Raw genomic sequence first — 20232 nt, 5'->3', positions numbered from 1 at the left:
TATTTTTTTAGTGAGGCCTGTTGAAATTCTCCTCCTTTTTGCAGTCCTCAATTTCTTTTTTCCCTTTTTTGCTGTTGATATTTGTGTTGTCTGGACAGGTTTGCTTCTGTCAAAAGGTGCATGCACCAAAAGGCATATGCAGTTCCAATACACTGTGTATGTATGTAAATGTTTGCATTTCTCTAGTATTAGCCACCTCTCTGTTTTAAAGCTAGCCAGTGGATTTTTTTTTTAGCTCCATTTTTGTTATGACAAATATTTATCCCACTGATCAGTTGTGATCACTCATAAGTATGGCTAGTCGTCAACCTCTTATACCTATAGTGACCCATATTATGTAGGAGATATATAGTGGTGGTGAATAAGTGCATATAAATTCCTGATTGTATTCTACCAGGTTATCAGGGTGATACAAGTCACTTCTCACCCATCACATGGTAACCTGTGTTCAGCATTGTGAAAGTGTATATTTTAACGCTACACTTTAACAATGCTGAAATGTAACCCAAATGGCGAGTATCAAACTCAAGTCTTGAAGGTCAATGTTGTGTGACTTATTCCACGGCCGACTCTCTTCTCTCCTTCAGCATATTTCTCGAGCTGTGGAAACATCATTCATGATCAGTGAGATGTCACAGCCGTCATTAAACGAGGTGGTAACTGCATACTGAGCTTGCCACTTGGTGAAGCAGGCTGTCAGTGGGTGATATCTATGTGTGATAGCAATGCATGCATGGCCTCTTAACTAAATTACATATATGGAAAAATACAGAATGTATAGAAAGTGATTGTGCATGTTTTATGAGGAAAGAGAAATGAAATTATTACATTTGCTATCATTTAGGTTGCACACAATGTGCTTTAATGGCTCTTAGTAATGGTTATTTTAATAGCTATTACTGTAAACTGTAAAATTTGTTGACAAATGAACTCCACAGGGGACCTTACACGTAATCTGTAAGAATCCACAGACGGACTGGTTTCTCATTTAACACTGGTCTGTGTTATCTGGCCATGACTGCTTCATTTCAGCACACTGTGCCAAACTGGCTTGAACATATCGCCCAGGCTCTCTAGTTTCTTCACAAGATAACTAACCCAGGGATCACTCAGAAACATCCCAGGGACTGGCACTGGTTTCTGGCGCTGGCTGTACAACCGCTGTATAGTCAGTGCCATATTTGGGATCTGCCAGAATTGCTGTGCTAAGATTGTGGTGGTTAAACAGTTACGCCATTCTGGACACTATCAGTTCAGTGGTGGCAGGGTGTTTTGTGGTGCCTGCCCAGCCATGTGGTTTGAATTAGTTTACAATGTATTTCTAAATTAGGGGAGATAAGACAGACCATTTGAAATAGTCAGAGTCATGTAATCAAAAAATGGCATAGCAGCTTGTGGTAAAATAAGCCTCAGTACTGGAGTTCTGCCTTGTCTCCTTTCAGAGACAGTGTTTACTGAGAGCTATAGCATTGTAGGCTTAGACACGACTTCATTGTATGGATCTTTGTTTCATACTCTGTCACTCCCATATCCGGATTTGTTTTTTCCCATTTGACACTATTTTTTCTGCTTTTTATGTTCTTAAAGTACCGGTATACGTTCTCTCTCTACCCTGTCGTCATCTGTCTCTCTCCACTTTTCTCAGTTGTTCTTGCACTGTGTCTGTCTGTTTCCCTTCCAGGCGTGGCCCATGTCAAGTTAACAAGACCAGACAAGGATAATTCCCTGACTCAGTCTGTGGTTTGCTTTTTCCCTCTGTTCTTCGCCCTCTTTCACTCCATCCCTCGGTCATCCCTCTGTACTCTCTCATCCATCCTGCAGTTCAGCTGCATTACATGGTCTTTTCATTTCGACGGCTTCCATCCATCTGTTTTACCCCTTCCGTTTTCCTCCTTTGGCGGGAAATGTATTCTACTCAGTTATCTGTTTATTGTGTCGTCTGGTCTTTCATTCATGCCTTCCATCCAGCATCAGTCCATCCATCTGGCTTTCTGGGTCTCTTTCTATCGTTATCAGACTGTTAGCAGATCAATCTGTCTTTCTATGCATCTGTGTGTCTCTGTTGCTGTCCCCTCTCCTAGTCAACCCTTTCAGCCCTGCCTCCATCCCACCCCATCTGTGCCAATATCTAATTAGCTTCATCCCATCATTTTCAGTCTTTCATTTGATCCTTCCTTCCTCTATAATGAGCCATTCCTCTTGTATTCTCCTTGCTTTTCCCGATATGTCATTCATTGTTAAACACAAGCACATATTCTTTTTAAGGTCATATTTGATATATGTGGCTTCCACATGTCACCCTACCCAAAAGAAACAGAATAGCACCACAGAAATCAAAAAATTATACAAATGTCAACAAACAAGTCAAACATGATAGTTTAGTAGGTTTTTCTTTCCAACCAAGAAAGAACATCTTTAAATAAAGGGCTGCAGCTCTGAAGCTGAGCTGAATGCCTAACTGTACTGGTGGAGGTCTGGAGCAAAGTTGATTACTATCAATACATGAGTCTTCTGAACAACTGCTAAATATATAACACAGCATCTCTATTGAGCTATGGCCCTCTGTGGTAAAGGCACAGCATGGAAGAAAAAAAAAAACAAAAACTGAAAGATATTGTCCTAAAGGCAAATTCTGATTTTCCACCCAAATGGCGCAGATTGTATACAAGGTTTAAATCGACCCAATGTTTATCACATTGCCTAACCCATATGGAAATCGCATCTGATGAAAAACATGCCATCATATCAGTAGATACAAACACCAAATGTCATATAAATAAAGGAGCATATATTGTCTTTAACAATTTAACTCTACTACAAGCAAAGACTTTCTTGCCTTATTTTGAGATTTAAAATAAATGTAATTAACATCTATCAATTTTAATTTATATAGAACCTGAATTTCTGTTTTTCAGAGAAAAGCAAATCTAAGTTTGTCTAATGACATAGAAGCAAATCAGGCAACAACAACAACAACAACAATAATAATAATAATAATAAATGTTATTTATAGGCACCTTTAAAGATCCTCAAGGTAAATTTACATTAGTACAACAAAATAAAAACATGAGGAAAATGAGAACTAATAAAAAAGTACGAAAGTATAAAAGCTAAACAATAAACTAAAGTCAATCTGTATGCAGATTTTACTGTAGGTAGATTATTCTGAACAATTCCTACAAAAATTTGACGGTGTAAATGATTCAAATTTGAAATATCTGATGCAGAGCCAGTCTTGCCCTTGACCTAGTAAACTGTGGCTTAAATTTTCTTCTCCTTGAGTTACTTAAGGGATTTGTAGTATGATGTAATACCTTAATCTTAAACTTAAATTCATTATGAGCGGGCTGCATATTATCAAAAGACCACAGTCTCCTTTTCTTATGACTTTGTTTTTATCCAGAGAAAGTGTGAAAAAAACCCACAAAGGAAGAAAATCACTCAGAATATACAGCAAGGAGAATGAAGAGTGAATGAGAACCCCCCTTACACACACACACACACACACACACACACACACACACACACACACACACACAGCCACACTTTTATACACTGTAATAAGAAATAAAAGTCTAACAGTATTGTATTTGGATTAGCAGCGTGGTGGACTCACCCTACCCTGTGCAGTAAACACTGTCTATGTACAGTAAATATCTGGTCTAATATATGGCGTTTCATTACAAACACCCACGAGCTGTTTTTGATATTATGTAGTAACATAAATACACATATGTTTGTGCTGATGAGCCCACGTTACAACTTGTATAAGATTCTCTGTGTGTTATATATCCAAAAACCACTTGAGGTAATATTGTATGCAGTTTTTCATATTGTAATTTTGACATTGTATTAGCCCTTTCTCCTCGTCTTATATGTGTATGAAATAAATCTATGGATGACATCACCCTCAGTTTATTTTACAGTGCACCCTGTAGCCTTCAGACGTGGAGTTGAAAAAACTTAATTGGCACTTAGTAAGTTGTGTAACAACAGCTTACATCACTAATACTGCTTGAAACAGGATACACTATTTGACGTTGCTTATTTCAGGGTTGCATTAAGTGACTGCTTATTGTATCAAGTGACTTATTATTTAAACATTTGAATTGAAGTTTATGACTTGTGTTACAAAACAATGCACATCTTATTTCAGTTGGATAAAGCGACCAAATATAAGTATAATAACACTAAAAGGCCTCACAAAATTGTTCTATTACTGCTAAGAAAATGTTATCATGTTCTTTTCCTTGATGATCTTTGTTTTTTCTTATGGTCAATACTATAAGGGAATTTTTCTAGAAATTATGACGCACTTGCTGTTTTTGCAAAAATATGTAGGCAGATTTGTGTGTGGATGACTAAACCACTGAAATCCATTTTCTTGGTGACTTTAGTTTTGTGTATGTGTATATATGCATATTTTTCTGTTATTTTTTTTAATCACTTTGAATCCCTGTAATGTTTATCGAGTGGCTGTAAACTCAAAAATATATGTCTATGTGAGTGAATGCTTTTTGTAATCTTTAACCTACTGTTTACTCTTTGAACCTTAGTAATTGAATTCTTTTTCATCATGGTTTTTTGGGGAAGGTATGCATCTATGTGCTTTTTATTTTTCAAAGTGTGCTTTTAAAGTAATTTGAACCTACGTATCAACACAATGCTTGTTTTAACTTTAATGGAATGTAAAACCAAAATCATTTTAATTGATGCATTTCCACGTCGGAGTAAATTCGATAATAAGTCTGCTTACATTAGCGAGATAAAAGTGATAGAATAGTGGATGAATCTTTATTCTCTCATAGGTACTTAAGGCATGCTTAAACTTGACCTTCATAATGATTCAAATAAGTGAATGTGAATTCTAAGAATGTGAAGGACAGCTTTCTGTTTTATGTGGCCTACCTGTACACAGTGGTTGGTGGGTAGTTGGCGATGTCGTAAATAAGACGTATGTGTCCCTGATAAAGCTCAATTGCCAGAGGATCATGGTCCTCCTTGTACAACAAAATACCGTTGTCTTTGTCTGTAGCCACCTGGAGAGAGAAAAACGTTGGACACAAAAACAGCCGTCAAAAATTACAGAATTTGATACACAGTCCACAGTTTGTCATATTTTTCATATTTCATTTAATTCAGTAATCATCTGGTAAAAGGTCATAGTGGCACATATAGAAGGAAATAGACCTGAATTGTTCATTTTTATTTAGATAAAAACAGGGCTTGTGTGCATATGACGCTATAATATCTGTGTGTATAACAACATATATAATAGCATCATGTGATGTTTCATTACATCATTTAAGCAAATCAACTTCAAGTTAGCTAGTAAGCTAACTTGCTAATTTAGCTAACTAGCTAAGATCATCTTAGCTATTTTAAACTTGTTTTACTCAAGTGATGTAAGTGAGGTTTTTTCTAGTAAAACAAAATTATGTCCCCTGTTCAACTATAAAACAGATTGCTCACTGCTCCCAAACGTACACAAACTTGAAAAATATTGACCTCCAGACCTCAGAAATGATCTACTCTGTGAAAAGCTAATACTTTGCTTCAGTTAAGATTGCTGATGCATATCTGACTCAATATTAAAGCAGGTTAAATGGGTGTCTGATTTACGATGGTTATTTTATACCATCAACTGTAAACCATTTAAAAAGAAAACAAATTCCACCACACTTGTCTCAGAAACACACTTGACATGTCACACTTGCTCGCGTGCTCCTTTAAGCGCTAACTAACTAGCAAGTGGAAATGGGGCCATGGGGCCAAGCACTTAACACTCTGGCGTCAATGGAGCATAGCCAAGTCAACACCTGCTAACAAGCTGCTGGAAAAAAGAGAAAGCCATGCAGGCCAAAAAGAGAAAAAGGGGGTAAGAGGTGTAAAGTACAAAGAGTGAGAGAGCAAGTGAAGTGGAAGAGGGAGGAAAGAAGAAGATGCATATATGTGGATGAACAGAGAATTTGGATGCAGCCTTAAAGAAAAGAAAAAAGTGAAAAAAGGAGAAGGAAAAAAGCATATAGTAATTTATGAAGTGCAGTGGCTCTTTCATTCTTCTATTTCTCTCTCTTACCACTGACTCAAGGCCTCTTGGTAGAGTTTTAATAGCCTTGGCCCTGACATTGAAAAGTCCTGGCAAGAACGCAAAAGCACACGCACACACATGCACAAGCGCAAGCCCCCATGGTTCCAAACAGGTGGTAAATATCAATTAAACCACCTTCCTCTTCCTGTTTCTCTTTCTCTGCCTACTTTATTTCTCATTTCAATAAAAAAGAAAATTATGTGTCCATTAGGACATGACTCTCAGGTGTCCAAAATGTGTGGTCTGTGTGAGTGTGTATGTGTGCGTGGGCACGGTGCTCAGTGTGCCATGGAAACAGAGGGTGGAGCAGATGTTGGCTTTGCTTCATCTGCACTAACTCTATAAGCTTGATTAGAATGTCTCACAGCTCTATTTCAAGCGGCACGGAAATCTTTTAAGAGGAGTGCTACAGAATATAGCCTTTGCACCTTTGGGTTTATTTCAAAATAAAAGCTGACTGTTGGATTTGTAAACCTTGAAAAACAAAAATGAATGCACAGAGGTCAAAGGTTAACCCTACCTGTAACGAAATATGTGCAGTTGGGCGGAGTTTTGCAGCTGGCAGCTCCACATACCCATCACGACCCAGGAAGTGAACAGTGGCCATTTTGTCGCATTTGCTGCCATAGAAACCGGGCATGCAGCGGCAGATGGGCTCCCCAGCAACCACCAGGCACTGGGCGCCGTTTTGGCAATCGGATTGGTCGCAGGGGCTGGTCTGCAGCAAGATCATTGGTGGCGGGTTCTCACAGAAGAGCCCGCTGAGGCAGAAGTAGATTAAACAGAAGATAACTTATTTATAGAGCGTTAATTGGATGATTTGTTTATCTCTATTATGTGACAAAAGTTGTTTACTACTTGTTTTGTAATGTGTCTCTTTGAATTACACGAGGAGATTGCAGTGGCTAAAACAGAAAGCTAATAATCTTGAAATATTGAATCGGGGACCTTTCCTTCCAAACAGATTCAGTATATTTTCTTGTTTTCACCTGGATCATTCTGAATCTGTGAAACTTCCTATTTTTCCTGTACAGTCATTTTCTAATGGCTCTGTCTTCCGTTCCTTTCCTTTTCTTCTGCATATCCATGACTTTCTCTCTGTTTTTCCCCCCTCAGCCACTGATGATGAATTTGTTTCTCTCTCGCCAACAGTCCCTGCTATAATTAACCACATGGTGCTGCATCTGCAGCACACACACACGCGCAAACACACAGATGCACGCAGTAGGTCGAAACAGTCAAGTCTCTGATTATGAAGTGCCATCTGTATCCCCTCCCAGTCTGGCCCTCCAGTCTTTCACTGTGTTTGTGTCTGATTTGTTTCCATGACTCTCACCTGAAACCCTCTTTACAGACGCAGGTATAGCCATTGACGGCGTCCACACACTCCGCTCCGTGCTGACACTTGTTCTCCAGACAGTCATTATAGTCCTGCTCGCAGTGCTGGCCCACGTAGCCTGGTAAACACTCACACCTTGAGTGACATGGAAATAAGGATAAAATTACACAGTGTGTGGGCAACAGACTTTTCCTCTCGCCTACAGGTGTTTTACTGCATGAAGAGGTGACATGTTTGGTTCGTTTCTACAGCTCAGTCAGTAACAGAGCTCTACTTTTATACCATATTTTCCCATTTCTCATGGATAAGTGTGGGAAATGTTTGTGTAAAAATATTTTTATATCAGTTCCACATTCGTAAAACATTATCCACACAGTAATGAGGAACAAACAGAATCGGCATTAAGTGAACACTTTTTAATGATCTTAACTCACTAATTAATTTAGATACTTATGAAATTATTATAGATCAATGTGAAAGGATTCTGCAAGAAACATTAATTTAGGCTATTAAAAAACAAACCTTTTCAACATGGAAGCCTTTAATCTGATAGCATAATAATTCATTATTTATAATTTATAAAAAGATTGATTTTAGGTTTATACTGTATAAAAGGTTTAAACACACAAACGTTCAGTGTAATATAACATTTCCCCCTAAAAATGCTTTCACTTGTATCACAAAAAGCCAGCTTTAACATGGTGAGCTCGCTGTCACTTTCACACAGTGTTTTTCAAGGATCCCCCAAATGTAACTGTTGCCCACCTGTAACCGCGGCCAACGCGAAGGCACTTGGAGTCATGCTGACAGGGGTCAAAACCAGGGAGACAAGGGTCAGTAACCTCGTCACACAGGTCACCTGATGAAAAAGAAAACATTTGCTGTCAGCAATTTAGAAACTGTGAGACTTAATCGTATTTTAGGCTTGTGTTTTATGCCTGCTGCATCATCACTGAATGATCTGAATAAATATTTTCAGAATTTATGTGGGGGAAAAACTGTGAAGGTAAACAGAAAAATAACACTTCAGAAGAAAGATGGGAGTAGGGGGGCACACTAAACTTTTCACACATACTCTCTGTAATCTTCAAATAGCAGTAGGGGGGGAAAAGCATCCTGGTCAAGGCTTTAGATGTGCTGTGGATGTCCTCACGCACAAAGGGAATAGCGCTATCAGCATTTTCTCAGACCTGACGGAGAAGGGGGTTAATGCTCTCTGTAAAAGTGGAGGCGGTCTAAAGATGTACACACACATACACATGCTGAAAGGGTGAGAAGGGTTAACAGTGTGTTTAAAAGCAGTAGTTGAAGTTAGTGGTAGGAAGGAAGCGGGTATTGAGAAAGGTCAAGCACATTTCCATCATTCTCTGCCTGCTTTCATCTAATCCTGCTGCCTTCCCGGCCTGTCTGTCTCCAATACCCTCGCCTCAAATCACTTTTAGGCACAGGTTTTTTGAGCTACAGTACACCGCAATTTCTGAAAGGATGTTTGACTTGTAAAAAAAAAGAAAAGAAAAAAAAGCATGCTGTGAAAGTAAATTTTAATTATTCAGTCTTTGAGCTCCCTAAGCAGACAATTTCACACTTCAGGCACTTTGTTAAAGATGCCAAAATAAATTTATCAATGTGGAATTACCTGAAATACCTTAGAATAATTATCATATGCAAAGAAAAAGATGTTAGGCATGATTTACCTGATTTAAAATCATTTTACACAATAATATGATCATATGAGAATTGTGGGAGATTTTAACAGATATAAAGACACAAACTGTTGACACTACATCCATGCAGCTTGGTTTATCTTCCACCAAGGAGGGTAATGAAGTGAAGGTATGTGATCTTTGTGCTTTAGTGCTGCTTATTTCAGGAACAAGGCATCAGAGGTGGAAAACTGGGGACATGCAGAGTTCCAGAGCAACATATCTGGACATTGTTGCGAATTTTCTAAAACACTGATTATCTTGTTGCCTTTTTCACACCAAATTATTTAATACTTTCTGAATTGCAGTTTTTTTTTAATTTCACAAGGGATTAATTATATTTTCTTGTGACCTCCTGACCTTTCCTCCATCATCTGTCTAAAATGGACTTTTTACCATAATCAAAATGCTACTGTGACATTTAAATTGTTGAGCACGTTAAAGAAACCTTAAATCAGCTGTTTCAAAGGTCTTATGACATTAAATCTGGATTTTTCTCTCTGTGTTGCAAATATGACGTGACAGTCCTGGTTGCTGAGTTTGGAGAAAGGAGAGTGACTAGTAAAGTACTGTCCTCTTAATGTGACACCTGATGATTGCGCTGCGGTTCACTGAGCTAAGTGGGGAGTTCGGTGCCAGAGGAACCAGCTGTGCGCATGAACGTGTGTGTTTGTGTGCAACAGCTGTATGTGGTAAGGTGGCTGGCAGTGTGCAAGGACTCTGAGAGCCAACAACGATAATGACATGGTGTGTGTGCTGCTGAGTGTGTATTGACTGAGGTTCAGTGTTAAAGGGGACCTCGTGTTTGTGTGTGTGCGTACGTGTGTGTGTCTTAGAGGACACTGTTACACACAGAAAAACTTAAATTCAGAGTCAGCAGTTTAGCTTCAGCGTGCCGGACTCTGCCAGGGCAGCTCTCGCTCCTCTCAGCCTTTGCCCTTTATCGGCAATTTCTTTACCCTTTCCGTTGCTCTGCTTATTTTTCCCCTTCCCTCTAGTACACAGTCAATCTTTGCCATTTCACTCTCATTCTCCTTCTGTCTCCCTCTCATGTGATTGCTCTTTAAACCTCCTGCAGGAACAGTTTCAGGTCACTGCAGAGAGCCTGTCAATTACTAACTTACCATCCAGTAAACTGGAAAATGTGATTTTGTAAGTGTGGGACTTGGTGACCCTCCCAGCCTCTCAGGGGCAAAGACTGAGGGTGCATTATTGAAAGTTTTTGTGTGTTTGTGTGGGTGTCTACCTGTGTAGTTTGGAGGACAGACGCAGGTGTAGTTGTTGATCCCATCGATGCAGGTGGAGTTGTTCTCACAGTCGTTGTCTTCGCAGTCATCTGGGTTTATCTCACAATGTTGGCCCTCAAAACCTGGCGGACACGCACAGCTACACATGCAAAAACACACAAAATGTGTATTATTACCTAGCAACTGGGCAAGATCTGAGGACTCATCATCAGCTCCTCGTAAATGCTCCTGTGAGAGAAGTTTAAAGAAGAACTATTGAATCTGTAGTTAATATTCTTACATCCTTTTCATTTAGAGACTCCACTTCATGTCTCATTAAATTCCAACAAGTTGCAGCTATTCCTGCAGCACACATACTTCCTGTTAATCTATTTTCTGCGATAAAGATTAGGGAGAATCAATCCTCCCTTTCAAACACAGCCTTTTGATTTATGTCATCTCTCTTTCCTGATGGGAGATGTTTTATTAATAAATATCAGTCAAAATTCCTCAGGCTTCTACTGAGGTGAAAGGAAAAAACTTTAAAACAAAACACCCACCTCCAGCTAAAAGGAAGAAAAAAACAAAAGAGAACAAAAAATGCTGAGATACGCTTAGTTTGATGCCACTACGGTTGGACGCCGCCCACCTGGACCACTCAAAGGGAATTATCAAAGCTTCCTCCTCTCCTCCACTTCTTTCCCTCACCCACCTCTTTTCTCGTCAGCCCTTGATCTCTTCCCCCTTTTCACCCTTTGTATCTCAGTCAGGATAACTCCTTCAAACAGATCACACTACCTTTAGGTGAAGATCACTCACCCACACACAAACACTCTAAGTCTAATAAATCCAACCGCAGCTGCCTTTGACAACTCGCCCTCTCTCTCACGACTCTCTGTTCTTCTGTTCATCTAGACATGATTGATTTAAATTACTTTTATTGGGAAAAACTGAATTTTACATTAAGTTCACCCAATAAATGAAGCAAGAGGATAGCTGCTTGTCAGTGACAATTATCAACCCACACAAACCCATTCACTCGTTTTTGTGGCACAATGCTTTGTCCTCGCCACTTTTTTGTACATACAAAATGTGTTTAGTTCTTTCTCACCGCTTTCATTTCGCAACAAGTGAAATGAAAGCTTTGGTACCTACAGTAAGGAGTTTTTTCTCATGTATCTCACAATACTGACTGGTTACCACCTCCCTATCTGTTTTCCAGTTTAGAAAACCTGCACTTAAGCCTTCACTCAAAATGACATAAAATAAATTTATATTCTAAGATATAATGAGCCTATTATTGCAAGTTGTTCAGGCTAAAATATTCAGAAAAATGTGGGATACTTATGCAGCAGAGACAAAGGGACCACTCCCAATCCAGATGACTTAATGAAGCAGAAGAAGAGAAAATAAAGGAAAAATAAAAGGAGTGATGAAGTAAAAAGAAAGGAAGAAGATATTAACTGTTCCCCATGAGAAAAAAAAAGAAATAAAAATGCAGAAACCACTGACTGGGTCAAGGATCACCGTTTCACCAATCAAATCCAAGTCCTGACATTTAAATTATATAGTTTGACAAATGGAGCTGTGCTAAGAACCAAAGTTAATTGGACTTCCTGAATATGCGTAACTGATTATATAACATGTTAAAATGTCAAAGGGGCATGGTCTCCTTCCCTTACTGTCTTTCTCCCTTTATTTCTGTCTCTCTCAGAGGTCACAGGGATCTACCTGTGTTTCTTTACCATTAAGGAATCATCTGAAAAGGGTAAAGAGACCCCTAATAGCATTACCACACAAGCCTTTAAAGGCCAGAAGCATGTCAGAGCTTTTCAAAGGGCAAAGGCCTTGTTACTGGGGTTGAGAAGGAGACAAATCTGGTAGAAAGATATATGACAATTGTTGCAATTACAGCCGCTGTTTGTCACAAGACTTGGACAAAGGGTGACGTTTTGGAGCGGCACTGATTACCCGGGCAGGCACGGTCGAGGATTCTCACACACACACACACAGATTGCATTTGTTCTACCATGGGCGGTTATTAAGCAGGAAAATTGAATTTATATTCTAAAATATAACAAATCCAACTAGCAAGTCTCAAAGACTTCTTAAGTGAAATATAGTGTATTTGATGCGGTTTGATTCAATTTAATGGTGAAAGGGCCGTTTTGCTTAAAATGAACCACATTAAAAAGTCATACCGCAAAGGGTCTGTTTTTAATTAGTCCCATTTCTAAACAATTGTTGGCCGTTTGATTACTTTTGGTCTGCGGCTTGTGCCATAATTTTCAGCACAAAGTAACTCTGGCCTTAGTTTTTTAGTCCAAATAGGATTAAGATTATAGGGGACATGGAAGGCTTAAGGAAGCAGTTCTCAATGTTTTAGGTCGTAGCAATTTAGTATGCTTAAACAATTCTGCAATGTAACTTTCAATATTTCAAGTTGCGTGCAAAAGTCCAGGAGTAAAACATCTGCTTTGAGTGTTATCCACCCATTAAATGAACATTATCCACTGCAGTTAGATATGTCTAGCAGGTGCCCTCTTGTAGCCATCTGTGGGTCAGAAGGTGTATTATCATTTATCTAATTATTGCTAGAGGTAGAGAGATTATATAGGGCATCTTTGGGTCAAGTAAAATGTCCACTGGACTCTCTACTCTGGTAGGTTAGCAAGTACAGCTTTCTAACATGCAATACCTTTCAACCAAAAAAGTAACCATATTTCTTTCCTAACACTAACCAAGCAGTTATTTGGTATGTAAACTAAACCAATCAGCAAGCAGTTGTTTGGCTTAGTAAAAGTCTAGTCTCCTGGGTAAAAACTTAATTTACTTCATATGTTGAAAAACTCATCATCTATGTTTTCCTAGCATAACAACAACCACTAAATGAGGTGATAACAGCCTGTTGAACATACTAGTTGGCAGAGATGCGATCGCATATTCAAAAAAAAAAACCCAAGAAGATCAGGTGAGGATAATACCCTATATTATCAGAATCAAAGTCAGAATAGTAATTAATCCCAGAGGAAATCATGTGGTCACATACACACAATGATGGCAACAGACACCCTTCTTTATGATCTGTTTCTCACTGCTGGAAGTACTCTGTTTGGTTTAGGCTTATGCTGCTTGAACTGAGGGTGCAGAAGGCAGCACAGCTAATACACATTTGCTTGCTGTGAATTCTCTGGACAATTACCTGTGCTATTCTCCTATGCATGTAATCAGAAATTACACAGACTTTCTACTAGAGAGTTAGTGGGTTAAAAACCCTTTGACATTACACATTTGCGTTCTCACCTAACCTGCACCTCAGCTGCACCGCATGTGCAAAAACAGGTTGCAATTCTGAATGTGTTGGGAAAAGATGGGTGGGGAAGTGAATGGGTGATGCACAATGTTATTTTCCCTAAAGCACTGCCACTGAAAGGCTCTTGACCACTGGAGTTGCACTGCAGCTAGGATTCACACACTATGATTGTGTTGGGCAGCTCCTGAGTCTAAATATACACTCAACAAAAATATAAACGCAACACCTTTGTTACTGCTCCCATTCCCCATGGGATGGACGTAGAGACCTAAAATTCATTCCAGATACACAATATAACCATCCCTCCCAAACAGTGGTCACAAATCAGTCCAAATGTGTGGTAGTGGGCACATCTGCTATATTGAGATAATCCATCCCACCTCACAGGTGTGCCACATCAGGATGCTGATCTGACATCATGAGTAGTGCACAGGTGTACCTCAGACTGCCCACAACAAAAGGCCACCCTGGAATGTGCAGTTTTGTCTCACAGCAAAATGCCACAGATGCCACAAGCAATGAGGGAGCGTGCAATTGGCATGCTGACAGCAGGAATGTCAACCAGATCTGTCGCCCGTGCATTGAATGTTCATTTCTCAACCATAAGCCGTCTCCACAGGCGTTTCAGAGAATATGGCAGCACATCCAACCGGCCTCACAACCGCAGACCTCGTGTAACCACACCAGCCCAGGACCTCCACATCCAGCAGGTTCACCTCCAAGATCGTCTGAGACCAGCCACCCAGACAGCTGCTGGAACAATTGGTTTGCACAACCAAACAATTTCTGCACAAACTGTCAGAAACTCAGGGACGCTCAACTGCATGCCCGTCGTCCTCATCGGGGTCTTGACCTGACTCCAGCTCGTCGCCGTAACAGACTTGTGTGGGCAAATGCTCACATTTGATGGCGTCTGGCACGTTGGAGAGGTGTGCGCTTCACGGATGAATCATGGTTCACATTGTTCAGGGCAGATGGCAGCTGAGAATGTCCCAGTTCTTGCATGGCCAGCATACTCACCGGACATGTCACCCATTGAGCATGTTCGGGATGTGCTTGACCGGCGTATACGACAGCGTGTACCAGTTCCCACGAATATCCAACAACCTCGCACAGCCATTGAAGTGGAGTGGACCAACATTCCACAGGCCACAATTGACAATCTGATAGACTCCATGCGACGATGTGTTGCACTGCATGAGGCAAATGGTGGTCACACCAGATACTGACCGGTTCTGGGTCCCCAGACCCCCAATAGCGCAAAAAACTGCACATTCCAGGGTGGCCTTTTGTTGTGGGCAGTCTGAGGTACACCTGTGCACTACTCATGATGTCAGATCAGCATCCTGATGTGGCACACCTGTGAGGTGGGATGGATTATCTCAATATAGCAGATGTGCCCACTACCACACATTTGGACTGATTTGTGACCACTGTTTGGGAGGGATGGTTATATTGTGTATCTGGAATGAATTTTAGGTCTCTACGTCCATCCCATGGGGAATGGGAGCAGTAACAAAGGTGTTGCGTTTATATTTTTGTTGAGTGTATGAAAGCGTATGAATGTAAAATAGGAAGGTTCCTGAAAATGAAGTAGCATGTTCAGCATGCTTTGAGAAAGTGAAAACATGAATATAAGGATCAGATAAATAATGGATAACCTCCTTGAATTATCCATTCCTCCATTTTCTTAACTATTCATACAATTTAGGGTCGTAGGGTCATGGGGTGAGAGACACAGTACAACTGGATAGAATCTAAAGTATCAAAAGTGGCGTCAGTGTCTTGGTCAAACATGAAAAAACACATTTTCAAAACCATCCCTGGTTTAACACCAAATTCTTCCATAGCCTCATTGATTTTTAGTGCAAAACCTGCCAGCTACACAAGGGTTTGAAAGCAAAACTAGAGCTGCGCTGGTGTAGTCAAAGTACTAAAGCTGTCTTAATTAAATCTTACTTAAATGCAGATAAACTCTGAATTTAAACATTTGCTAAACTAACTGTGTGTAGTGATAGTTTAGCATAAAAATGTTCCCTTCAGATGAGAATACAGGGCAAGATTCTTAAAAGGCCTCCGCTAATAGAGGGAGACAGCTGGGTAAAAAGGGCAATTAGATCTGACCCACGGCCTAAATGGATTTCAAGTTACTCTTCGTTGTTATATTCCTCTCAGTGCTACATGTGACATGTGATTCTGACTGATCTAGTGGCTGTAGGGGTGGCTGTAGCTCAGGTGGCAGAGCAGGTCAGTCACTAACCAGAAGGTCGGTGGTTCGATCCCAGGCTGCCTCCTGGCTGCATGCCAAATATCCTTGGGCAAGATACTAACCCCGTGTTTGCCTACTGGTGGTGGTCAGAGGGCCCGGTGGCGCCAGTGTCCGGCAGCCTCGCCTCTGTCAGTGCGCCCCAGGGCAGCTGTGGCTACAATGTAGCTTGCCGTCACCAGTGTGTGAATGGGTGAATGACTGAATGTAGTGTAAAGCGCTTTGGGGTCCTTAGGGACTGAGTAAAGCGCTATACAAATGCAGGCCATTTACCATTTAGTGCAAAATGTGTATTCTCCTAGTGGTTCATTAGTGGTTGCTCGAGGTTGACGACAGTCACAAGGTGAAATTGGTGCTGCACCTCCTTACAATTTGGTCGCGAATAGTTTACAGTGGCGGTATAAAAAATACCCCCTTGTCTGTAAGATCTGCAGGAGTTTTTTGCTAAGTGCCATCTTTGCAAGCAGTTCCATATGACGTCAGCCAGCAGACCCCAGAAACCAGTCGTAATTTTGAGACTAACAACTGGTACCACTGACAAAACTTCCACATAGCATAACACTTAATAACAAACACCGTTGTACCTGAAGTGGTCTTCATGGCCAGGATGAATGTGGCAGGTTCCTCCATTAGAACAAGGAAAGCTAATGCAGGCATTGATTGGTATTTCACAGTCTTGACCCTAAAGGAGAGGACAAGACATGGGAAAGCAGTTAATAACTGAATATTGTGTCTTCTGTTACTACTGGAATAAGTGAAGCTGTCATCAAACTTCTTCACTAGTGACATAATTTTACTGTCCGGCACATTACAGTTAAGTGTTCTTAATTTTATTTAAATGTATTTAAATTGACCACTTGGGAAAAGACAAATGTATGTAACTATATATATGTGTATATATTTATATATACATTATATCTAAATATATAGTTCCACTGATAAAGTTCTTTTTACTATTTATGTTGTGCTCTTGTAGTTTTTCTTTTTAAGGACAACATATTTTTAAGGTGTAGTAAAAAAAACAAACCACAAATGTAGTGGACATATTCATAAAACATGTCTACTTCTTTGATTCATTACTTTTCCTGGTAAGAAGTTTCATTCATCAGAGTCCTAAAACCTCTGTCAGCCAATATACCCACTTGTTCTGATCAAAGCGCTTTATTTTTGTTTTTAATCTAAACCCATCTTTTTATTTCCTTTTCTATTTTATTCTTTACTTTAGAACTTCATGTTGTGTTCACAGCCTCCTTCATTCATTTCTCAACATATTTCTCACTGTTCCTTTATACTATGTGTTCTCTCCATTTCTCCCACAACACCTTACCTATGACATTTCTTGTTCCTTTCTTTAACTCACACCTCTATCATCCCATCTTCTGTACTTAATTGTTGTTTATTCCTCATGTCTTCCCTTCTTATTCTCACTCCTCATGTTCCTAGTTGCTTCTTTGAGTCTTCACACATTTTAATTAATGTTGTCCCAGTGGATGCCAGTAAGAAAAACATACACATAGACATGTACATACACAGACACAAACATACACAGGCATGCACACTCCAGCAGTCCTTCCCGCACTGTGACCTTGGCAAATGATGTGTTAATTAAAAGCAAGACCAAGGCTTTCTCCTGCAAAAGTGCAAAGGTTATGCAGCATGTGTTCTTGTAAAACCTAAAGTCCTTGCACAGATACTCACGTGCACATATACATGCAAACAAGCACAAACAGATATGCATGCAGTCTATTCTTTAGAAGCTGGAGCTCAAGGATCTCTGAATACAGATACGCAAATAAGGGGTATGCCGATGAGTACAATGAGTACAGTCTCAGTCACCATTAGTTCTACTTTGGATCCTCCGTTCATGCTACAGGATGAAAGCAACCCCTACATTTAAAATCAGTGTCATAAACAACTATTTATGACTTTCTTTTTTTGCAATGTGCAGTAAGACACCACTGATATGCACATGCTCGCCTATGCAAACTGCACTGAGTAGAAGATGTGCATGTCTTTTCTAATGCGAACTATGAATATTGACAGCTATTACACCCTTTATCTTTTGATCATTCAGTACCTACAGTGCAGTCAGCTTCGCTCCTCATTTCTCTATTGATAGACAAGTAGATACATTATGCATACAAGGCCAGAGCTAAGCCTGATAATACTCCTAATGCCAGAGGATTATGCAGCCTGGCTAGTCATCTAGGACACCTTTCAAAAAAGCAACTATTTCTAGAAAAAGTGAAAATTTTGCTGCGTGATGCACTCTATAATTCAGAAGAGTTGAAATAAAAAGGAACCACTAAATAGTACGCAGTTACAAGGCTGTAGGCGCGGGAATAACACGGCACCAGAGGTTCAAGGACTGATTTCGACTGCCTCCATATCAACTGAAAAAATTTTCACTTTTGATAAATCACTTTGTAAATACTTCCAAAAACACCAGCAAGTATGGCAAGCCTGATAACAACCAAGCATTATGACTGCAATAAATCAATATAACATTTTTATGAGACCATGATGGAGTGCAAGTTTAATCAAACTTATAAATTAAAGTACACACTGACCAAAAAAGGAAAATGTATATTCTAGTGGCTATATTATAGTTTCAGATGTGGACCAAGAAAACAAGTTTTAGAAGCGAAACATATTATGTCTGACCGCCACCTTCAGTGCGTCTCTGTCTGCTGATATTCTTACCTTGAATCCATACGGACAGGTGCAGTGGTAAGATCCTGCGGCATTGGAGACACAGGTACCATTATTTTGGCAGGGAGCTGAAAGGCAGGGGGCGCACTTTGACATCAGGTTGATATCCACTGGACCTACAAATGATAACAGACGTGGGAGAAAGCAGAAAGAAGAAGGAAAAGTGTCAGAGATGTGCACAAGAACACGTGTGATCTCTCTCAAACTCAAGCTACGTAGAGGCAAGAAGTAGAGTAAGATGGGATCATTTTTAGTTCATGACATGATGCATCTTTATGCAGCACTAGGTTTGCTCATGGAGTCCCAGCCCACTTTATAAACTCACAAACATAGTCAACAATGGTCATGTAATGCAGCTTCATTCTTTTTAGCAGATTACACTTTTCATGATATTTCTTTTATCTGTGTAAGAAGTCTGCTTCACAGTTCCTTTTGTCATGGTCTGGCTGTGTGGCTGTAAAATTCCCTGGTATCCACCCATGGGCAGGGCCTACAGCCTCCCTCAGCTGAAGCTGATTGAGGCAATCAGGTTGGAGATTTAAGCTGCTTGCTGACACTGCTTCCTCGCCGGTTTGTCAACTACCCTATGTTGGTAACCACGCCTCACGCCTCATGTTCATGAATCTCACGTGCTCTACTAACCTTGTAATCTCGTGTTCTAGTTACTCCAGGAACACTCCATCACACCGAACCACTCAGCTCTCGGACTCATCTCCTTGCCTCACCTGCCTGCCCCCCTGTCCTTACACCACCTCGGGACCTTCACCACTCAGGACAGCTGCCACACACCACCTAACCCACCTGGACCGCACCACCTCTCCCTCAACGCTTCCATCTCTCACCTGCACATACCTATTCACCAGCAGCTGCCGTTGCTTTCTTGGACCTGTCCCCTTGCTTATCCCTCTCCCCTGGCCAAGAGCCTCACGCCCCATATATCAAGCCTTAAATCAAGTACTAACGTGAACGTCATTTTGGTGTTAGTTAATAAACCTTTGTTAAACCCTTGACTCTGCCTCCGCCTTGGGTTTCCTGCACGTGGGTTTGATTTTTGGTGCTCAGCCTCCGGCCGTTTTGTGACCCTTTCCCGTCTGGTCTGATAGCAGAGAAGCCCTTGATGAGGTGATGTTAGAGGTCTGCTGATTCTATATGAGTTTACAGAATCCAGCCAAGAGGTAGAGGGGATTTATTTTATACATTTATATCTATGGTCAATCCTCTAATATAGCATGATGTATTACCGGCTGAGCTGATCCAACAGGCTAAAGGCTTGAGTGTCTGGCAACTCAAAATGGATCAGTCAAACGAATATGTTTGGGCTTTAAGCCACTACTCTTACCACCCAGCTAACAGGAAAAAAAAAAACAGCCTCAGCAGCCTAAACAAATAATCTGCATTTCATATAAGCTTGTCGATTTTTGACCATGAGCTGCCATTCTCATCTAAAGCTGTGAAACTCAATCTAAGGCAAGGCTAAAGTCATAATGTTTTCTCCCAAATGGCCTAAAACTAAAACTCAGTAGTTTTAATGGGAAGAAAGTAAACTGCAAACAAAAGATACAATGAAATAAACACACTTGAG

The 20232-nt window shown here is 40.3% G+C and overlaps 1 protein-coding gene across 1 annotated transcript in view; it reads right to left on the bottom strand.

The window, feature by feature from the left end:
- The window catches only part of slit3 (slit homolog 3 (Drosophila)), a 240093-nt gene that overhangs the window by 9228 nt on the left and 210633 nt on the right, over positions 1–20232 (bottom strand). Inside the window, exons 27-33 of the mRNA XM_086260441.1 lie at positions 18642–18766; positions 16523–16620; positions 10380–10519; positions 8196–8289; positions 7428–7565; positions 6612–6852; positions 4909–5039 (exon numbers count right to left, since the gene is read on the bottom strand). Of these exons, the coding sequence (XP_086116567.1) occupies positions 4909–5039; positions 6612–6852; positions 7428–7565; positions 8196–8289; positions 10380–10519; positions 16523–16620; positions 18642–18766 (967 nt within the window). The remainder of the gene's footprint in view (positions 1–4908; positions 5040–6611; positions 6853–7427; positions 7566–8195; positions 8290–10379; positions 10520–16522; positions 16621–18641; positions 18767–20232) is intronic.

The sequence above is a fragment of the Aulonocara sp. 'chitande type north' Nkhata Bay genome, linkage group LG2 (assembly GCF_057382095.1).
Source record: "Aulonocara sp. 'chitande type north' Nkhata Bay isolate Kocher_YH1m ecotype deep benthic linkage group LG2, A_spYH_male_GT1.1, whole genome shotgun sequence".
NCBI lineage: Eukaryota > Metazoa > Chordata > Actinopteri > Cichliformes > Cichlidae > Aulonocara > Aulonocara sp. 'chitande type north' Nkhata Bay.
This window is presented reverse-complemented; position numbering and strand designations above follow the sequence as displayed.